The 19,157-nt window shown below is 46.7% G+C and overlaps 1 protein-coding gene across 1 annotated transcript; it reads left to right on the top strand.

The window, feature by feature from the left end:
- Positions 1-1,110: 1,110 nt before the first annotated feature.
- On the top strand, positions 1,111-15,932 carry LOC142923843 (uncharacterized). The gene is made up of 5 exons (XM_076064827.1): positions 1,111-2,249; positions 11,485-12,257; positions 12,597-12,822; positions 15,085-15,366; positions 15,697-15,932. Exons 1-5 carry the CDS (start codon positions 2,183-2,185, stop codon positions 15,930-15,932), a joined length of 1,584 nt encoding a protein of 527 aa, XP_075920942.1. The 5' UTR covers positions 1,111-2,182.
- Positions 15,933-19,157: the final 3,225 nt, after the last annotated feature.

Here is a 19,157-nt window from a genome sequence, read left to right as displayed (position 1 = left end):
CACCCACCACCGGAGTGGAAGAATGGCAGGCGCATCTTACAGATGACTAGTCGATGGTCAGAGGGCAGATCAGCTCCACGGTAGGTCCTGGTGTCAAGGACATGGGCTCGCATCCGCTGGTCCGTCACTATGTAGTCCAGCAGATGTTCTTGCTTGGACCCGGCATGTATCCATGATGTTGTGTGGATGCACCGATGCCGGAACAGCGTGTTGGTAATTACAAGCCCATGGGCTGAACAAAAATCTAGCAGCCTCCTACCGTTGTTATTGAGCTGATCTGGCCCATGCCCTCCAATCACTCCAGACCAGGTGCCAGTATCATGACCAACTCGGGCATTGAAATCACCCAACATGATGACTCTATCCCGAGGGGCCACTTTAGCCAGCACCTGTGACAGGAGGTCATAGAAGGCATCTGACTCATCAGCTTTGCCTGCATCCCTCCACGGATGTTCATCTTCGGTGGGGGCATAAGTAACCACGACCACCATTCCTCGCCTCCGGTTGATGGGAAGGCGAGCCCAAAGTAGCCTGGGGCTTACAGCTTCGCACACCTCACCGCCACGCTCCCACGCCCCCTTCATTCTTTTGTTCAAAAGAAGAGCCACACCCTATTGTTTGGCATTCTGCTGCCCCGAGTAGAGGACTGTCCACCCCTCGTGGTGGCAGGAGCCAGAACCGCTCCACCGGACCTCCTGAATGCCACATAGATCCAGGCGGTACCGGTCCAGCTCCCGACAGAGGAGTGGCAGCCTCTTCTCCGCAGTGAGCGTTCGAACATTCCACGTGGCCACCCGTAGTGGTTTTTCGTTGTTTCTGGAGGAGCCCCGAGGGTAGATATTCAATCTCCTGGCTCCGCCAATTGGGGTTTGGCCAGGAGACGTCATAGACGCCTGGCCCCCCGGATCCTCCGGCACAAGCTTATTAGTTATATACTTAATTTGCGGTTTAGTGTTAATTAATTGAAGGTGGAGGGGTTACCAGGCCCTCGCACCCGTCCAGAGTCCCCGTTTAACCCCTGTGGTAGTCACATATGCCATGCGGGGAGGAGCCAATCGAAATTGGACCTCCCCCCACAACACTGTCCACGACAGAGTTGCCCGTCCGGCACCACGAGGAGGTAGGGGGTTGTTTTGCTGGACACAGACAGATACACACACATGCACACACACACACACTCATACACTGACACTCATACACAAGCAGATACACAGACACTCATACACAGGCAGATACACACACGCACACAGACACACACAGACACGCATACACAGGCAGATGCACAGACACACAAACTTATACACAGGCAGATACACAGACAGATACACAGACACTCATACACAGGCAGATACACATACACAAACATACACAGCCTTATAGATACGCACACACACACTCATACACTGACACAAAGACAAAGACTCACACACACACCCACAGGCTCACTCATTCATTCATACCCTGCCACCCACACACACTGACACACACACATACTGACACTCACACACAGAACACACTCACACAGAGCACACACACACACACACTGACACACACACACTGACACACACACACTGACACACACACACTGACACACACACACTGACACACACACACTGACACACACACACACACTGACACACACACACACACTGACACACACACACGGACACCCACACACAGACACACACACAGACACACACACAGACACACACACACACAGACACACACACAGACACACACACACAGACACACACACAGACACACACACAGATACACACAGACACACACACAGACACACAGACACACACACACTGACACACACACACTGACACACACACACTGACACACACACTGACACACACACACGCTAACACACACACACGGACACCCACACACAGACACACACACAGACACACACAGACACACACACAGACACACAGACACACACACAGACACACACACAGACACACACACCCACACACACACAGACACACACACACAGACACACACACACAGACACACACACACACTGACACACACACACTGACACACACACTGACACACACACGGACGCCCACACACACACACACAGACACACACACAGACACACACACAGACACACACACCCACACACACACAGACACACACACAGACACACACACACGGAACGCAGTCGCTCGCCATGCCGGGTGCGCTCGCCCAGGCGGCTGTGGTGGTTCTGCTCTGCTGTGCGGCAATCATCGACTGCGGTAAGTGTAGTGTATAGTGTAGTGTATAGTGTAGTGTATAGTGTAGTGTATAGTGTAGTGTGTAGTGTAGTGTATAGTGTAGTGTATAGTGTAGTGTGTAGTGTAGTGTATAGTGTAGTGTATAGTGTAGTGTATAGTGTAGTGTATAGTGTAGTGTATAGTGTAGTGTATAGTGTAGTGTGTAGTGTAGTGTATAGTGTAGTGTATAGTGTAGTGTATAGTGTATAGTGTAGTGTATAGTGTAGTGTAGTGTATAGTGTAGTGTATAGTGTAGTGTATAGTGTAGTGTATAGTGTAGTGTGTAGTGTAGTGTATAGTGTAGTGTGTAGTGTAGTGTATAGTGTAGTGTATAGTGTAGTGTATAGTGTATAGTGTAGTGTATAGTGTAGTGTATAGTGTAGTGTATAGTGTAGTGTGTAGTGTAGTGTATAGTGTAGTGTATAGTGTAGTGTATAGTGTAGTGTATAGTGTAGTGTATAGTGTAGTGTGTAGTGTAGTGTATAGTGTAGTGTATAATAGTGTAGTGTATAGTGTAGTGTATAGTGTAGTGTATAGTGTAGTATAATGTGGTCTATAGTGTAGTGCATAGTGTAGTGTATAGTGTAGTGTATAGTGTAGTATAATGTAGTGTATAGTGTAGTGTATAGTGTAGTATAATGTAGTGTATAGTGTAGTGTATAGTGTAGTGTATAGTGTAGTGTATAGTAGTGTATAGTGTAGTGTATAGTGTAGTGTATAGTGGAGTGTATAGTGTAGTGTGTAGTGTAGTGTATATTGTAGTGTATAGTGTAGTGTATAGTGTAGTGTGTAGTGTAGTGTATAGTGTAGTGTGTAGTGTGTAGTGTATTGTGTAGTGTGTAGTGTAGTGTATAGTGTAGTGTATAGTTTAGTGTATAGTGTAGTGTGTAGTGTATAGTGTATAGTGTAGTGTATAGTGTAGTGTATAGTTTAGTGTATAGTGTAGTGTGTAGTGTATAGTGTATAGTGTAGTGTATAGTGTAGTGTATAGTGTAGTGTAGTGTATAGTGTAGTGTATAGTGTAGTGTATAGTGTAGTGTATAGTGTAGTGTGTAGTGTATAGTGTAGTGTATAGTGTAGTATATAGTGTAGTGCATAGTGTAGTGTATAGTATAGTGTAGCGTATAGTGTAGCGTGTATAGTGTAGTGTATAGTGTAGTGTATAGTGTAGTGTAGTGTATAGTGTAGTGTATAGTGTAGTGTGTAGTAGTGTAGTGTATAGTGTAGTGTATAGTGTAGTGTATAGTGTAGTTATAGTAGTGTGTAGTGTAGTGTATAGTGTAGTGTGTAGTGTATAGTGTAGTGTGTAGTGTATAGTGTAGTGTATATTGTAGTGTATAGTGTGGTGTGTAGTAGTGTAGTGTATAGTGTGGTGTGTAGTAGTGTAGTGTATAGTGTAGTGTATAGTGTAGTGTATAGTGTAGTTATAGTAGTGTGTAGTGTAGTGTATAGTGTAGTGTATAGTGTAGTGTGTAGTGTATAGTGTAGTGTATAGTGTAGTGTGTGTGTAGTGTGTGTAGTGTGTTTTTGTAGTGTGTATGTAGTGTGTGTGTGTAGTGTGTGTAGTATAGTGTGTGTGTAGTGTGTGTAGTGTGTGTAGTATGTGGGTATAGCGTAGTGTGTGTAGTGTGTGTGTGTAGTGTGTGTAGTGTGTGTAGTGTGTGTGTGTATGGTGTGTGTGTGTATGTTGTGTGTGTCTGTGTGTGTGTCTGGTGTGTGTGTCTGGTGTGTGTGTGTGTACAGTTTGTGTGTGTGTACGATGTGTGTACGGTGTGTGTGTGTGTATGGTGTGTGTGTGTGTACGGTGTGTGTGTGTACGATGTGTGTGTGTACGGTGTGTGTGTGTATGGTGTGTGTGTATGGTGTGTGTGTATGGTGTGTGTATGGTGTGTGTGTGTATGGTGTGTGTGTGTTTAAGGTGTGTGTGTACGTTGTGTGTGTGTACGGTGTGTGTGTGTATGGTGTGTGTGTGTGTACGGTGTGTGTGTATGGTGTGTGTGTGTATGGTTTGTGTGTGTATGGTGTGTGTGTACGATGTATGTGTGTACGGTGTGTGTGTGTGTATGGTGTGTGTGTGTACGGTGTGTGTGTGTATGGTGTGTGTGTGTGTACGGTGTGTGTGTGTACGGTGTGTGTGTGTACGGTGTGTGTGTGTGTGTATGGTGTGTGTGTGTGTACGGTGTGTGTGTATGGTGTGTGTGTGTATGGTGTGTGTGTGTATGGTGTGTGTGTGTACGGTGTGTGTATGGTGTGTGTGTATGGTGTGTGTGTGTGTACGGTGTGTGTGTGTATGGTGTGTGTGTGTATGGTGTGTGTGTATGGTGTGTGTGTGTACGATGTATGTGTGTACGGTGTGTGTGTGTATGGTGTGTGTGTGTGTACGGTGTGTGTGTGTGTACAGTGTGTGTGTGTACAGTGTGTGTGTGTGTGTGTACGGTGTGTTTGTACGGTGTGTGTGTGTATGGTGTGTGTGTGTACGGTGTGTGTGTACGGTGTGTGTGTGTGTGTGTATGGTTTGTGTGTGTATGGTGTGTGTGTACGATGTATGTGTGTACGGTGTGTGTGTGTATGGTGTGTGTGTATATATGGTGTGTGGTGTGTGTGTGTATGGTGTGTGTGTGTGTAGCGTGTGTTTGTGTGTGTGTACGGTGTGTGTCTGTCTGTGTGCCATCTGTTGAGGAAGTACTGAAGGCAATCCAGAGCCAGAGACCAGTAAAGACTCGGCGAAATGCTGAAGGAGGGTAGCATTTGTGCACAGACTACCCTACATGATATCATAACAACAGCCTGGACTACTGGACGGGTTCCGCAGGATTGGAAGGATGCCCTGGTGGTCCCCCTTTTTAAGAAGGGGGACCGCACAGACTGTAATAACTACAGGGGCATCTCACTCCTCAGTATCCCGGGAAAGGTCCTGGCAAGGATTATTCAACATCGCCTCACCAGGCACGCTGAGGAGAGGCTTGCGGAGCCCCAATGCGGTTTCAGGAAAGGGCGGTCCTGCACAGATGCCATATTTTCTGTCCGTCTGCTACAGCAGAGGTGTAGGGAATTCCAACAAGACCTACATCTCTGCTTTATCGACCTGGTCAAGGCCTATGATACCTGGGCTCTGGGTTGTTCATTCGTGCTTTCGAAGTCCCTTTCGTGACTACATACAAAAAAAACCCAATGAGTAATTGTATGCAGTCACGACAGCTTTAATTCTCATAAGGCTTCTGTTCATCCCTCCAGCCCCCCTCTCTCTCTCCTTGCTTCTCTGTCCCGTCTTTTCCTCCCTCCATGCCTCTTGTGAGCTTGTACATGTATGTCTACTGACCGTGTAGCTCGTATTTTTTTCATTCTATGCTGGTATGTGCAGTCCAGAGGATGGACACGACATTTAGCACTCTTCTGAAATTCGTGGTCCTGCCATGAATTGTGTCTAACTGTGTTGTTGGCCTGACTGGTTGTGGCTTCACGTAATGTTTTTTTTTAAAGGTTTGTTGAATTCTCGTCTCTCATCTGCTTGTTGTGTTTACCTTCGTGATTTGTTCTTGACACCTGATGGAGATCGCTTGCGTTGTGATCGAAACGTCGTGATTGGTTTTAATGTAATTTTATTGTATTTCTTCGCACGTGACTTTAGCGAAAAAACCAATGAGTAATTTTATGCAGTGTATATTAACTATACAGTGTATATTAACTATACAGTGTATATTAACTATACAGTGTATATTAACTATACAGTGTATATTAACTATACAGTGTATATTAACTATACAGTGTATATAATATACAGTGTATATTAACTATACAGTGTATATAATATACAGTGTATATTAACTATACAGTGTATATTAACTATACAGTGTATATAATATACAGTGTATATTAACTATACAGTGTATATAATATACAGTGTATATTAACTACACAGTGTATATTAACTATACAGTGTAACTATACAGTGTATATTATACACAGTGTATATTAACTATACTGTATATTATATACAGTGTGTATTAACTATACAGTGTATATTAACTATACAGTGTATATTAACTATACTGTATATTATATACAGTGTATATTAACTATACAGTGTATATTAACTATACAGTGTATATTAACTATACAGTGTATATTATATACAGTGTATATTAACTATACAGTGTATATTAACTATACAGTGTATATTAACTATACAGTGTATATTATATAGTGTATATAATATACAGTGATATTATATACAGTGTATAATATATACAGTGTATATTAACTATACAGTGTATATTATACACAGTGTATATTAACTATACTGTATATTATATACAGTGTATATTAACTATAGTGTATATTAACTACACAGTGTATATTAACTATACAGTGTATATAATATACAGTGTATATTAACTATACAGTGTATATAATATACAGTGTATATTAACTATACAGTGTATATTAACTACACAGTGTATATAATATACAGTGTATATTAACTACACAGTGTATATTAACTATACAGTGTATATAATATACAGTGTATATTAACTATACAGTGTATATTATACACAGTGTATATTAACTATACTGTATATTATATACAGTGTATATTAACTATACAGTGTATATTAACTATACAGTGTATATTAACTATACTGTATATTATATACAGTGTATATTAACTATACAGTGTATATTAACTACACAGTGTATATTAACTATACAGTGTATATAATATACAGTGTATATTAACTACACAGTGTATATTAACTATACAGTGTATATTAACTATACAGTGTATATTAACTATACAGTGTATATTATATAGTGTATATACAGTGTATATTATATACAGTGTATAATATATACAGTGTATATTAACTATACAGTGTATATTATACACAGTGTATATTAACTATACTGTATATTATATACAGTGTATATTAACTATACAGTGTATATTAACTATACAGTGTATATTAACTATACTGTATATTATATACAGTGTATATATTAACTATACAGTGTATATTATATAGTGTATATAATATACAGTGTATATTATATACAGTGTATAATATATACAGTGTATATTAACTATACAGTGTATATTATACACAGTGTATATTAACTATACTGTATATTATATACAGTGTATATTAACTATACAGTGTATATTAACTATACAGTGTATATTAACTATACAGTGTATATTATATAGTGTATATAATATACAGTGTATATTATATACAGTGTATAATATATACAGTGTATATTAACTATACAGTGTATATTAACTATACAGTGTATATTAACTATACAGTGTATAGTAACTATACAGTGTATATTGACTATACAGTGTATATTATATACAGTGTATATTGTATACAGTGTATATTAACTATACAGTGTATATTAACTATACAGTGTATATTCACTATACAGTGTATATTCACTATACAGTGTATATTCACTATACTGTATATTATATACAGTGTATATTAACTATACAGTGTATATTAAATATACACTGTATATTAACTATACAGTGTATATTAACTATACAGTGTATATTAACTATACAGTGTATATTAACTATACAGTGTATATTAACTATACAGTGTATATTAACTATACAGTGTATATAATATACAGTGGATATTAACTATACAGTGTATATTAACTATACAGTGTATATAATATAGTGTATATTAACTATACAGTGTATAAAATGTTGATTTAAAGCTTTCGTGACTGCAGTAATTCATATTCTTAGTTTTTTCGGTAAAGTCACGTTGAAGGGAAACAACAAAATAATAAAATATATATAAATATATTTTATATTATATATATCTTATTATTTTGTTGTTTCCCTTCAACGTGACTTTACCGAAAAAACTAAGTATATACAGTGTATATTAACTATACAGTGTATATTAACTATACAGTGTATATTATATACAGTGTATATAATATACAGTGTATATTAACTATACAGTGTATATTAACTATACAGTGTATATTATATACAGTGTATATAATATACAGTGCATATTAACTATACAGTGTATATTAACTATACAGTGTATATAATATGCAGTGTATATTAACTATACAGTGTATATTAACTATACAGTGTATATAATATACAGTGTATATTAACTATACAGTGTATATTAACTATAGAGTGTACATAATATACAGTGTATATTAACTATAGTGTGTATTAACTATACAGTGTATATTAACTAGACAGTGTATATTAACTATACAGTGTATATTAACTAGACAGTGTATATTAACTATATAGTGTATATAATATACAGTGTATATTAACTATACAGTGTATATAATATACAGTGTATATTAACTATACAGTGTATATTAACTATACAATATATATTAACTATACAATGTATATTATATACAGTGTATATTAACTATACAATGTATATAATATACAGTGTATATAATATACAGTGTATATTATATACAGTGTATATTATGTACAGTGTATATTGTATACAGTGTATATTAACTATACAGTGTATATTAACTATACAGTGTATATTAACTATACAGTGTATATTAACTATACAGTGTATATTAACTATACAGTGTATATTAACTATACAGTGTATATATTCTTAGTTTTTTCGGTAAAGTCACGTTGAAGAGAAACAACAAAATAATAAAATATATATAAAACAATTAAAAAATTCTCACGACGTTTCGACCATAACTCAAACGGTCGTCTTCAGGTGTGTTGGTTCGCATAAATGTATTTTTAAACGGCGCATTTATTTCTTTATTTTTAAAAAACGTTAGCGCCACGCGCAGCGATTTGGCAGTTTACCCAGGACTAGTCCATCTATATTCTGAAAAGTGAAGGGGGGAGACGAAATTTTTTATAATGTATGCTGTCTGAAAGCCACTGTAAGCGTGAACAATCAATTAAGACCTGAGATGGTTTCTCAAATCTTTCCAATGATTGCTAAGATAGAATCCATCTTCTCGGTTGAAATTGTCTCTGTGCTTGTATATGTGGATAGCCTCATGAACGAATCTCTCATGGAAGCCAGATGGCTTACAAAGAACCTCTGTCTTGGAAAAGTCAATGGCATGTGAGCCTACTGAATTAGAACAATGATCTGCCACGGCCGAGGTGTTGGTCCTACCGTGTTTAAGGTCTGCTTTGTGTTCACGAATGCGGTCCGAGACATGGCGTTTGGTTTCTCCAATGTAACTACTACCACAGAGGCAACTTAGTTTGTAGACACCAGGGTATTGTATGTCCGGAATTACATCTTTTACAGACGGAACCAGATCACGGATTTTATGTAATGTGTTGAAACGGACCTGGATCTTGTGTTTATTCAAGATTTTGGAGATCTTTTTTGTGATCCCAGCAATGTAGGGTAAAGTGATGGTTTTGAAAGGCTCCTCAAGAGGGTTCTTCTTCATGGTTTGAGTGATAGCTTTGCGGATTGTATAGTCGGAGTAACCATTAGCCCTAAGAGCTTGGTGTACGTGCTTGAGTTCACTGCTTATGTGTTCCTGGTCGGATATGCATTGGGCTCTATGATACAGAGTCTTGATGAGAGAATTCTTCTGTGATGGATGGTGGTGGGAATCCGGTTTCAGATAAGCATCCGTATGGGTAGCTTTCCTGTAGACAGAATGGCTCATTGAACCATCAGGTCTCTTTTTAATTAGGACATCCAAAAAAGGTATCTTGCCATCTATTTCGACTTCCATGGTAAATCTGATGGCTGGGTGTATGGAATTGATGTGGTCGAAGAATTGGTCTAGAGCAGGCCGGCCATGTGGCCAGATGACAAAAGTGTCATCCACGTACCTCTTCCATAAGGTTGGGCGCAGAGTGGCAGTCTGGATGGCGTCAGTCTCAAATTTCTCCATGAAAATGTTAGCTATAACTGGAGAAAGGGGGGAGCCCATTGGGGTGCCCTCAGTTTGTTTGTAGAAAGTTCCATTCCAAGTGAAGTATGTATTGGTTAAACAGTGTCTCACCAGGGGGGGTACCTCAGTGTTTAGTCCTTGATGAACCAAGTCTTCAATGATTGCAATGGTGTCAGGTACAGGAACCTTGGTGAATAAGGAAACTACATCAAAACTGACAAGCAGGTCGTCTGGGGACAGGGAAATACCCTTGATTGTCGATACCAGGTGAGCAGAATTTTGTACCGCAGAGGTGGTCTTTCCAGTGAAAGGACGCAGGATTTCAGACAAAAAACGAGCTAGTTTGTAGGTGGGGGAGCCGATAGTAGAGACTATGGGACGAAGGGGTGTATCTACTTTATGTATTTTTGGTAAGCCGTATAATCTTGGTGGCCTGGCAGCAGAAGGTTTCAACGAAAACTGTTTAGATTGATCAATTAATGCGGTTGAATCAGAAATTATTTTGTTGGTTTGTGTGACGAGGCTGTTGGTGGGATCTCTTTTTATTTTTGTATAACTACCATCGTCGAGTAATTCTTTAATGTTGTTGTTATATTCTATTTTATCCATGATGACAGTAGCATTGCCTTTGTCAGCTGAGAGGACTACAATATCATTCCTCTTTTTTAATTTATATAATTCAAGACGCTCATCTTTGCTGAGGTTGCTAGCTGGCATCTTAGCGTTTTTTTATAAATAAATAAATGCGCCGTTTAAAAATAAATTTATGCGAACCAACACACCTGAAGACGACCGTTTGAGTTATGGTCGAAACGTCGTGAGAATTTTTTTATTGTTTTATATATATTTTATTATTTTGTTGTTTCCCTTCAACGTGACTTTACCGAAAAAACTAAGAATATGAATTACTGCAGTCATGAAAGCTTTAAATCAAAATTTATACAGTGTATATTAACTATACAGTGTATATTAACTATACAGTGTATATTAACTATACAGTGTATATTAACTATACAGTGTATATTAACTATACAGTGTATAGTATATACAGTCTATATAATATACAGTGAATATTAACTATACAGTGTATATAATATACAGTGCATACAATATACAGTGTTTATCTAATATATTGTATATATAATATACAGTGTATATATAATATACAGTGTATATCATATACAGTGTAAATATTATATACAGTGTATATAATATACAGTGTAAATATTATATACAGTGTATATTATATTTACTGTAATAGTCGATGTCTTGGTGATGGCGCTGCTTTTGTGCCCCTCCCTCTGCGGCGCAGACCCCGCCTCCCCCCACCCAAGGCCCCGCCCCTCCGCTTCGGGCCCCGCCCCATCTCATTCTAGCCACGCCCCCTCTTCATACCCCGCCCCACCGCTCCATGGCCACGCCCAGAGGCACGCCGGCCTTAGACAGCCGCTGCCCTCTGAGTCGAGCCCCGCCCCTTCCTATGCAGGCCACGCCCCATCCACGCCAAGCCCCGCCTTTTCCGTGCCGAGCCCCGCCCACTCAACGGCAAGCCCCGCCCTTTCCGTGCCGAGCCCCGCCCACTCAACGGCAAGCCCCGCCCCACCCGTAGCAAGCTACACCCCCTCCGCACAAGGCCCCGCCCACCCCACACCAAGCCCTGCCCTGCCTCTGATGGGCCGCGCCCACCTCCGCGCAGGCCGCGCCCCCTCCGCATCGAGCCCCGCCCCTCTTACAGCAGGTAACGCCCGCCTCAACGCAAGCCCCGCCCCGTACGCCTCAAGCCCCGCCCCTAAGGCCCCGGCCCCGCCCCCCCAGCTCGTGCTGGGCGCAGTGGGCTCCACGGTGGAGCTGCCGTGCCACAACGCGGAGCCCGCGTGGATCGAGCCGCGGTGGGGGCGGTGGCACCGGGGGGGCGGGGACTCTGGCGGAGGGGGCGGGGACTCTGGCGGAGGGGGCGGGGACTCTGGCGGAGGGGGCGGGGACTCTGGCGGAGGGGGCGGGGCCGCCTCGAGCTCCGAGGCGCCACCCGATCGCCGCGGGGCGTTCTGGTCGTGGATCAGTCGCGACGGACGGCACAGAGGGCAGGTGAGGGGGAGGGGCAGGTGAGGGGGAGGGGCAGGTGAGGGGGAGGGGCAGGTGAGGGGGAGGGGCAGGTGAGGGGGAGGGGCAGGTGAGGGGGAGGGGGTGAGAGGGCAGGTGAGGGGGGGAGGCACAGGGAGGGGGGGAGTGTACCCCCACCCACCCCCAGGTGATAGTCTATGTGTACCCCCACCCACGTGTACCCCCACCCCACGTGTACCCCCACCCCACGTGTACCCCCACCCCACGTGTACCCCCACCCCACGTGTACCCCCACCCCACGTGTACCCCCACCCCACGTGTACCCCCACCCACGTGTACCCCCACCCACCCACCCACCCCCAGGTGATAGCCGACGTGTACCCCCGCGGCTCGGCCCGCCGCTACCTCTCCCCGCTCAGGCCGCGCGCCGCCATGCGGCGAGGCCGCGGCGCCTTCCTCCTGGGCGACTTCTCCCTCCGCCTGGGGCCGCTCCGCCCGGGGGACGCCGGCGCCTTCACCTGCCGCCTTCACGAGGCCGGCTCGGGCCGCCGGGACTACACCCGCACCCTGCGCCTGGAGACCGTGCAGGGTGCGTGCTGGGGGGCACCTGGCGGAGGCCCGGGACCGCTTCCCGCTAACACTTCTGCGTGGATTCACTCTCCCGACGCTATGACACTCTAAGAGGGTTTTTTTTTTTTTTTTTTCCCCCCCTGTTTTCTCTGGCGGCAAAACTGAAGCCCTGTTTTTTTTTTTTTGTTTTTTACGAGGAATCGTGTCACTGCATTAGCCGCGATACCTGCGGTCAAAATGCAAACACGAAACACTCTCTGATAATATGATGATGCATTGTCCTTGAAACTGATTTGGTCCACACCAAGGGACGGCTTTCTTTTGAGCCTCGACCCAATTGGTGCTCGACCAGATGACGCCAAAAGACGTCACCACAGCTCAAAGACAACGCCGCTATCAAAGTCATGAGGGCTCGGGGTGGAGCATCTACATCATCATTAGACCTCCTTTGCCAGTACCAAAATATAATAATAGGGTTTATCCCCCTTTTTTCTGGCAACAAACTGAAACCTTTTTACGAGGATTTATGTCTGCATTAACCACAATACCTGCGGTCACAATGCAAACAAAAAACACACACTATGAGTATATATGCATTGTCCTTGAAACTGATTTGGTCCACACCAAGGGACGGCTTTCTTTTGAGCCTCGACCCAATTGGTGCTCGACCAGATGACGCCAAAAGACGTCACACAGCTCAAAGACAACACTACTATCAAAGCCCAGCAGATGTTCTTGCTTGGACCCGGCATGCATCCATGATGTTGTGTGGATGCGCCGATGCCGGAACAGCGTGTTGGTAATTACAAGCCCATGGGCTGCACAAAAATCTAGCAGCCTCCTACCGTTGTTATTGAGCTGATCTGGCCTATGCCCTCCAATCACTCCAGACCAGGTGCCAGTATCATGACCAACTCGGGCATTGAAGTCACCCAACAAGATGACTCTATCCCGAGGGGCCACTTTAGCCAGCACCTGTGACAGGTCATAGAAGGCATCTGACTCATCGGCTTTGCCTGCATCCCTCCACGGATGTTCGTCTTCGGTGGGGGCATAAGTAACCACGACCACCACTCCTCGCCTCCGATTGATGGGAAGGCGAGCCCAAAGTAGCCTGGGGCTTACAGCTTCCCACACCACACCGCCACGCTCCCACGCCCCCTTCATTCTTTTGTTCAAAAGAAGAGCCACATACTCTTTGATTTTATTCGATAAAGTCACGTAGGTAAAACGAATTTAAATAAAATAAACAATTAAAACACGTTTCGGAGGCAACGCAAGCTTCCGTCTTCAGGTGGGACCAGTCACAGCCAAATCGCTGCGCCAAGTGGCGAGGCTCTGGGAACCTAGCGCTTAAATACAGGTTAAGGTGTGCAGGGATGAGTTAATCCATCTTTTGTTGTGTGTAGGGTGCGTGAGATGGGTCACTGTGTGTGTGCAATATAAACGGACAGAATATCGGCCAGGATGTGCTGTAAGGGAGCAGTAGAAAAAAGGAAAATAGAAAGTTCGGAAAGAATGTTTGATATACCACTGCTTAAAATTGCTATTAGAAATTAGTGTTTGGTATGATTCAAAACGTCTTTCCAGTGGTTGCTTAATTTGAAACCATTCTCTCGGTTGATAGGTTCCCAGAGCCTCGCCACTTGGTGCAGCGATTTTGGCTGCGACTGGTCCCACCTGAAGACGGAAGCTTGCGTTGCCTCCGAAACGTCGTGTTTTAATTGTTTATTTTATTTTAATTCGTTTTACCTACGTGACTTTACCGAATAAAACCAAAGAGTATGAATCCTTGCAGTCACGAAAGCTTCAAATTTAGAAGAGCCACACCCTGTTGTTTGACAGTCTGCTGCCCTGAGTAGAGGACTGTCCACCCCTCATGGTGGCAGGAGCCAGAACCGGTCCACCGGATCTCCTGAATACCACAGAGATCCAGGCGGTACCGGTCCAGCTCCCGACAGAGGAGTGGCAGCCTCTACTCCGCAGTGAACGTTCGAACATTCCACGTGGCCATCCGTAGTGGCTTTACGTTGTTTCTGGAGGAGCCCCGAGTGTAGAGATTCAATCTCCTGGCTCGGCCAATTGGGGTTTGGCCAGGAGACGTCATAGACGCCTGTCCCCCGGGAGCCTCCCGCACAAGCTTATTAGTTACATATTTAAGTCGTAGTTTTGTGGTAGACACACACACACAGACACACACACAGACACACACACAGACACACACACACGCGTGCACCACATCCAGCCACCTAACGCACGTGACCTGCCCTCTCCCCCACAGTGGTGCCGAGCCACCGGGGCCCCTTCTCCCCGCGCTCGCCCCTCGCCCTCTCGTGCGCCCTCTCCCATTGGCCGCAGCCGCGCCCGCCCCGCGTCACGTGGTCCCTGCGGGGGTTGCCCCTGGCGATGGGGCCGCAGCCGCGCCACCGCCGCCGCCTGGGCGACGGGGGGCGGAGCGTCGCCATCCGCCGCCTGCGATTGGACGACGCCGGCGCGTGGGCGTGCCACGTGACGGCGCCGGGCGGGGCCACGGCCACGGCGACCTTCGACCTCCGTTTCCGCGGTGAACGCACGCACGCGCCGCTGCTGCGGTTGTTCAAGTTGTGGTTGTTGTTGCTGTGGTTGTTGTTGCTGTGGTTGTTGCTGTTGTGGGGAGCGGTGGTGCAGCAGTTAGCGCCGCGCCAACAACCCGGTGAGCCGAGTTCGATTCCCCGCTCACGGCCACCAACACCCAAGTGACGACGGTCCCGGGCCTCCCCCTAGGTCGACTCAGCCTCAAACGAATGACCTGCTGGAGCGGGGAGAGAGACGAAGGCGGTGGGCAACGTGCCGTGCCGGACTCCGTAGGCGCCGCTACTCGCTAACGGCACCACCCCCCCCCCACCCACCCCAGACGACGGCGCCTCGCCGGCCAAAGGCGGCGCCGTCGCCGCTGCGGTCACCACCGGGCCGCTGGCACCGACGGCTCGCGGCTGCCGACCCGACGCGGCGCCGGAGCGGCCGCCGCCGATGCCGCTGCTGGCGCCGGGATTGCTGATCGTCGGCATGGCGGCCGGGGCCGGGCTGGCGCTGATCGTCGTCGTCGCCTGCAGGAGGTCGCGGGCCCGGAACGACGGCACACGGCCTTGAACGGCGGCGGTGGACTACGGCGGTGGTTGGGAGTTGGCCCAAATAGATCGTGTGGTGATGGTGGCGATGGTTGTGATGGGGGTGGTGGTGGTTGTGGTGGTGGTGGGGGTGGTGATGGTGGGGGTGGTGGTAAGGGTGTGGGAGCGTGGCGGTGAGGCGTGCAATGCTGTAAGCCCCAGGCTACTGTGGGCTCGCCTCCCCTAGGTCGACTCGGCCTCAAATGAGTACCTGGTACGGTGTGTAAACATCGCCACTGGGGAGACAAAGGCGGTCGGGCGTGGTGCTGGCCACCCACCCCCTCGTGTACCGTTCCGGCCTTCATAGATGCTCGCTAACAGCACTTGCCCCTACAGTCTGCCCAGGCTATATGAAGGATCTTTGTCTTTGATGGTGGCGGTGCTTATGGTGGTGGTGATGGTGTTGATGGTGATGGAGGTGGTGGTGATGGTGGTGATGGCAAAAACAACCCTCAACCTCCTCGCTGGTGCCGCATGGCAACGCTGTGGTGAGCAGTGCCACTAAGGGGAGGGCCAATTGCGATTGGTCATTCCCCTCATGGCGTTTGCAGCCACCACAGCGGCCAAAAGGGGCTCTGGATGGGTGCGAGGGGCTGGTAACCCCTCCAACCTAACTACCACTCAACTACGGGGAAAAAAATATATCCAACTAAGCTTGTGCCGGAGGCCCCCGGGGGACAGGCGTCTATGACGTCTCCTGGCCAAACCCCATTTGGCGGAGTCAGGAGACTGAATCTCTACCCTCGGGGCTCCTCCAGAAACGGTAAAAAGCCACTGCGGGTGGCTATGTGGAACGCTCACTGCGGAGGAGAGGCTGCCGCTCCTCTGTCGGGAGCTGGATTGGTACCGTCTGGATCTGTGTGGTATTCAGGAGGTCCGGTGGACCGGCTCTGGCTCCTGCCACCATGAGGGGTGGACAGTCCTCTACTCAGTACAGGAGACTGCTAAGCAACAGAGACTTGCTCTCCTTTTGAACAAAAGAATGAAGGGGGTATGGGAGCGTGGTGGTGAGGTGTGGGAAGCTGTAAGCCCCAGGCTACTTTGGGCTCGCCTCCGGATCAACCAAAAGCGAGGAATGGTGGTGGTGGTTGCTTATGCACCCATATAAGATGAACATCAGTGGAGGATTGCAGGAAAGGCGATGAGTCAGATGGCTTTTAAGACCTCCTGTCACAGGTGCTGGCAAAAACGTCCCCTCGGGATAGAGTGACTTCGATGCCCAAATTGGTCATGATGCTGGCACCTGGTCTGGAGTGATTGGAAGAGATGGGCCAGATCAGCTCAATAACAACGGTAGGTGGCTGCTAGACTTCGGTACAGCCCATGGGCTTGTAATTACCATCACGCTGTTCCGACATCGGACGCATCCACACATCATCATGGATGCATGCCGGGTCCAAGCAAGAACACCTGCTGGACTACATAGTGACGGACCAGCGGATACGGGCCCATGTCCTTGACACCAGGACCTACCGTGTAGCTGATCTACCCACCGACCATCGGCTTGTCATCTGTAAGATGCGCCTGCCATTCTTCCACTCCGGTGGTGGGTGTCCATCTAGGACCCCATTCAAACCCACAGTGGCCTGGTCTCAGCTAGCCGAGAATAGTTGCAAGCGAGAATTTCAAAATCGCTTGCAGCTGGGGTTGGCATTGTCCCTCCTCGCTCCTTCTAATGCTGAAAATAAATGGGTGAGGTTCAGGCCTCTGGCTCACGCAGCTGCAAAGGCTGCATTGGGTACACGGTCCAGAACTCCCCAGAGACCCTGGCTGAAGGAGGAGGTGTTCTGGCTGGTTGAGAGAAAGCGACAGGCCCACTCCCGTCGTCTACGACATCCAACATCAGAGAATGAGGAGTCTTAACCGCAGCCTTCGCTCCGAGATTCGGAGAGCCGTGCGGCGCTGCAAGGATGAATGGTGGGCACGCCTTGCCGATGAGATGGAATCTGCCTCAGCAGCCATGCGATCACAAATCACTCTTCGATTCCATCAAAAACGTTAACTTGCAGTACCTCCTCATCCTTAAGGGAAAGAATGGTGATCCGATCTCGGACCCCCAGGAACAGGTCTGCAGGATTGCGGAGCATTTTTGTGAGGTCTTGAGGGGGGGGGGGGGATTCCCTGAGCCCAGACATCGCGATGGGGCAAGGTTGGGACGTCCCTGCTAGGGCCGCCGTGCCTCAAACATTGACAGAAGCAGCCACCCGCTCCGAGTGGTTGGCTGACGTTACATCTGTGGGGGAAGTGTGGGGGACCAGGAAAAGCGCCGGGCAGAGACGATCTCCCAGGCGAAATGCTGAGGGAGAGTGGCATCTGTGTGTGGGGGTGGTGGTGGTGATAATGGTAGTGGTGGGCATGGTGGTGGTGGTGATGGTGGTGGGCGTGGTGGGCGTGATGTTGGCGGTGATGATGGTGGTGGTTGTGATGGTGGTCGTGGGGGTGGTGATGGTGGTGATGGTGGTGGTTGTGGTGGTGATTGTGATGATGGTGGTGGTTGTGGTGTTGACGGTGGTGATGGTTGTGGTGTTGGTCGTGGGGGTTGTGATGGTGGTGGCGGTGGTTGTGGTGATAGTGATGGTGGTGGTTGTGATGGTGGTGGTTGTGGTGGTGATGATGGTGGTGGTTGTGATGGTGGTGGTTGTGGTGTTGGCGGTGGTGATGATGGTGGTGGTTGTGATGATGGTGGTTGTGGTGTTGGCGGTGGTGGTCGTGGGGGTGGTGATGGTGGTTGTGATGGTGGTGGCGGTGGTGATGGTGGTTGTGATGGTGGTCGTGGCGGTGGTGATCGTGGTGGTTGTGATGATGGTGGTGGTTGTGATGATGGTGGTGGTGGTTGTGATGGTGGTCGTGGGGGTGGTGATGGTGGTAGTGATGATGGTGGCGGTGATGGTTGTGATGATGGTGGTGGTTGTGGGGGAGGTGATGGTGGTGGTTGTGGTGATGGTGGTGGTTGTGGTGTTGGCGGTGGTGATGATGGTGGTGGTGATGATGGTGGTGGTTGTGGTGTTGGTGATGATGGTGGTGGTTGTGATGGTGGTGGTTGTGATGGTGGTAGTGGGGGTGGTGATGGTGGTAGTGATGGTGGTGGTTGTGATGGTGGTGGCGGTGGTGGTGGTTGTGATGGTGGTCGTGGTGGTGGTGATGGTGGTAGTGATTGTGGTGGTTGTGATGGTGGTCGTGGCGGTGGTGATGGTGGTGGTTGTGATGA

Source organism: Petromyzon marinus, unplaced genomic scaffold, assembly GCF_048934315.1.
Source record: "Petromyzon marinus isolate PM22_M1 ecotype Great Lakes invasive population unplaced genomic scaffold, UKy_Petmar_22M1.pri1.0 PM_Scaffold_79, whole genome shotgun sequence".
Classification (NCBI taxonomy): Eukaryota; Metazoa; Chordata; class Hyperoartia; order Petromyzontiformes; family Petromyzontidae; genus Petromyzon; species Petromyzon marinus.
The sequence above is the reverse complement of the archived record's forward strand: the minus strand, read 5'-3'. Positions and strand labels throughout refer to the sequence as shown.

What these genes read in the sequence shown, in the direction of transcription:
- LOC142923843 (XM_076064827.1), top strand. Translation starts at nt 2,183, where the DNA reads ATGCCGGGTGCGCTCGCCCAGGCGGCTGTGGTGGTTCTGCTCTGCTGT. An exon ending in TGCGGCAATCATCGACTGCG is followed by an intron (nt 2,250 to 11,484) that starts GTAAGTGTAGTG and finishes TCTGCGGCGCAG; the next exon opens with ACCCCGCCTCCCCCCACCCA. An exon ending in GCGCCTGGAGACCGTGCAGG is followed by an intron (nt 12,823 to 15,084) that starts GTGCGTGCTGGG and finishes TCTCCCCCACAG; the next exon opens with TGGTGCCGAGCCACCGGGGC.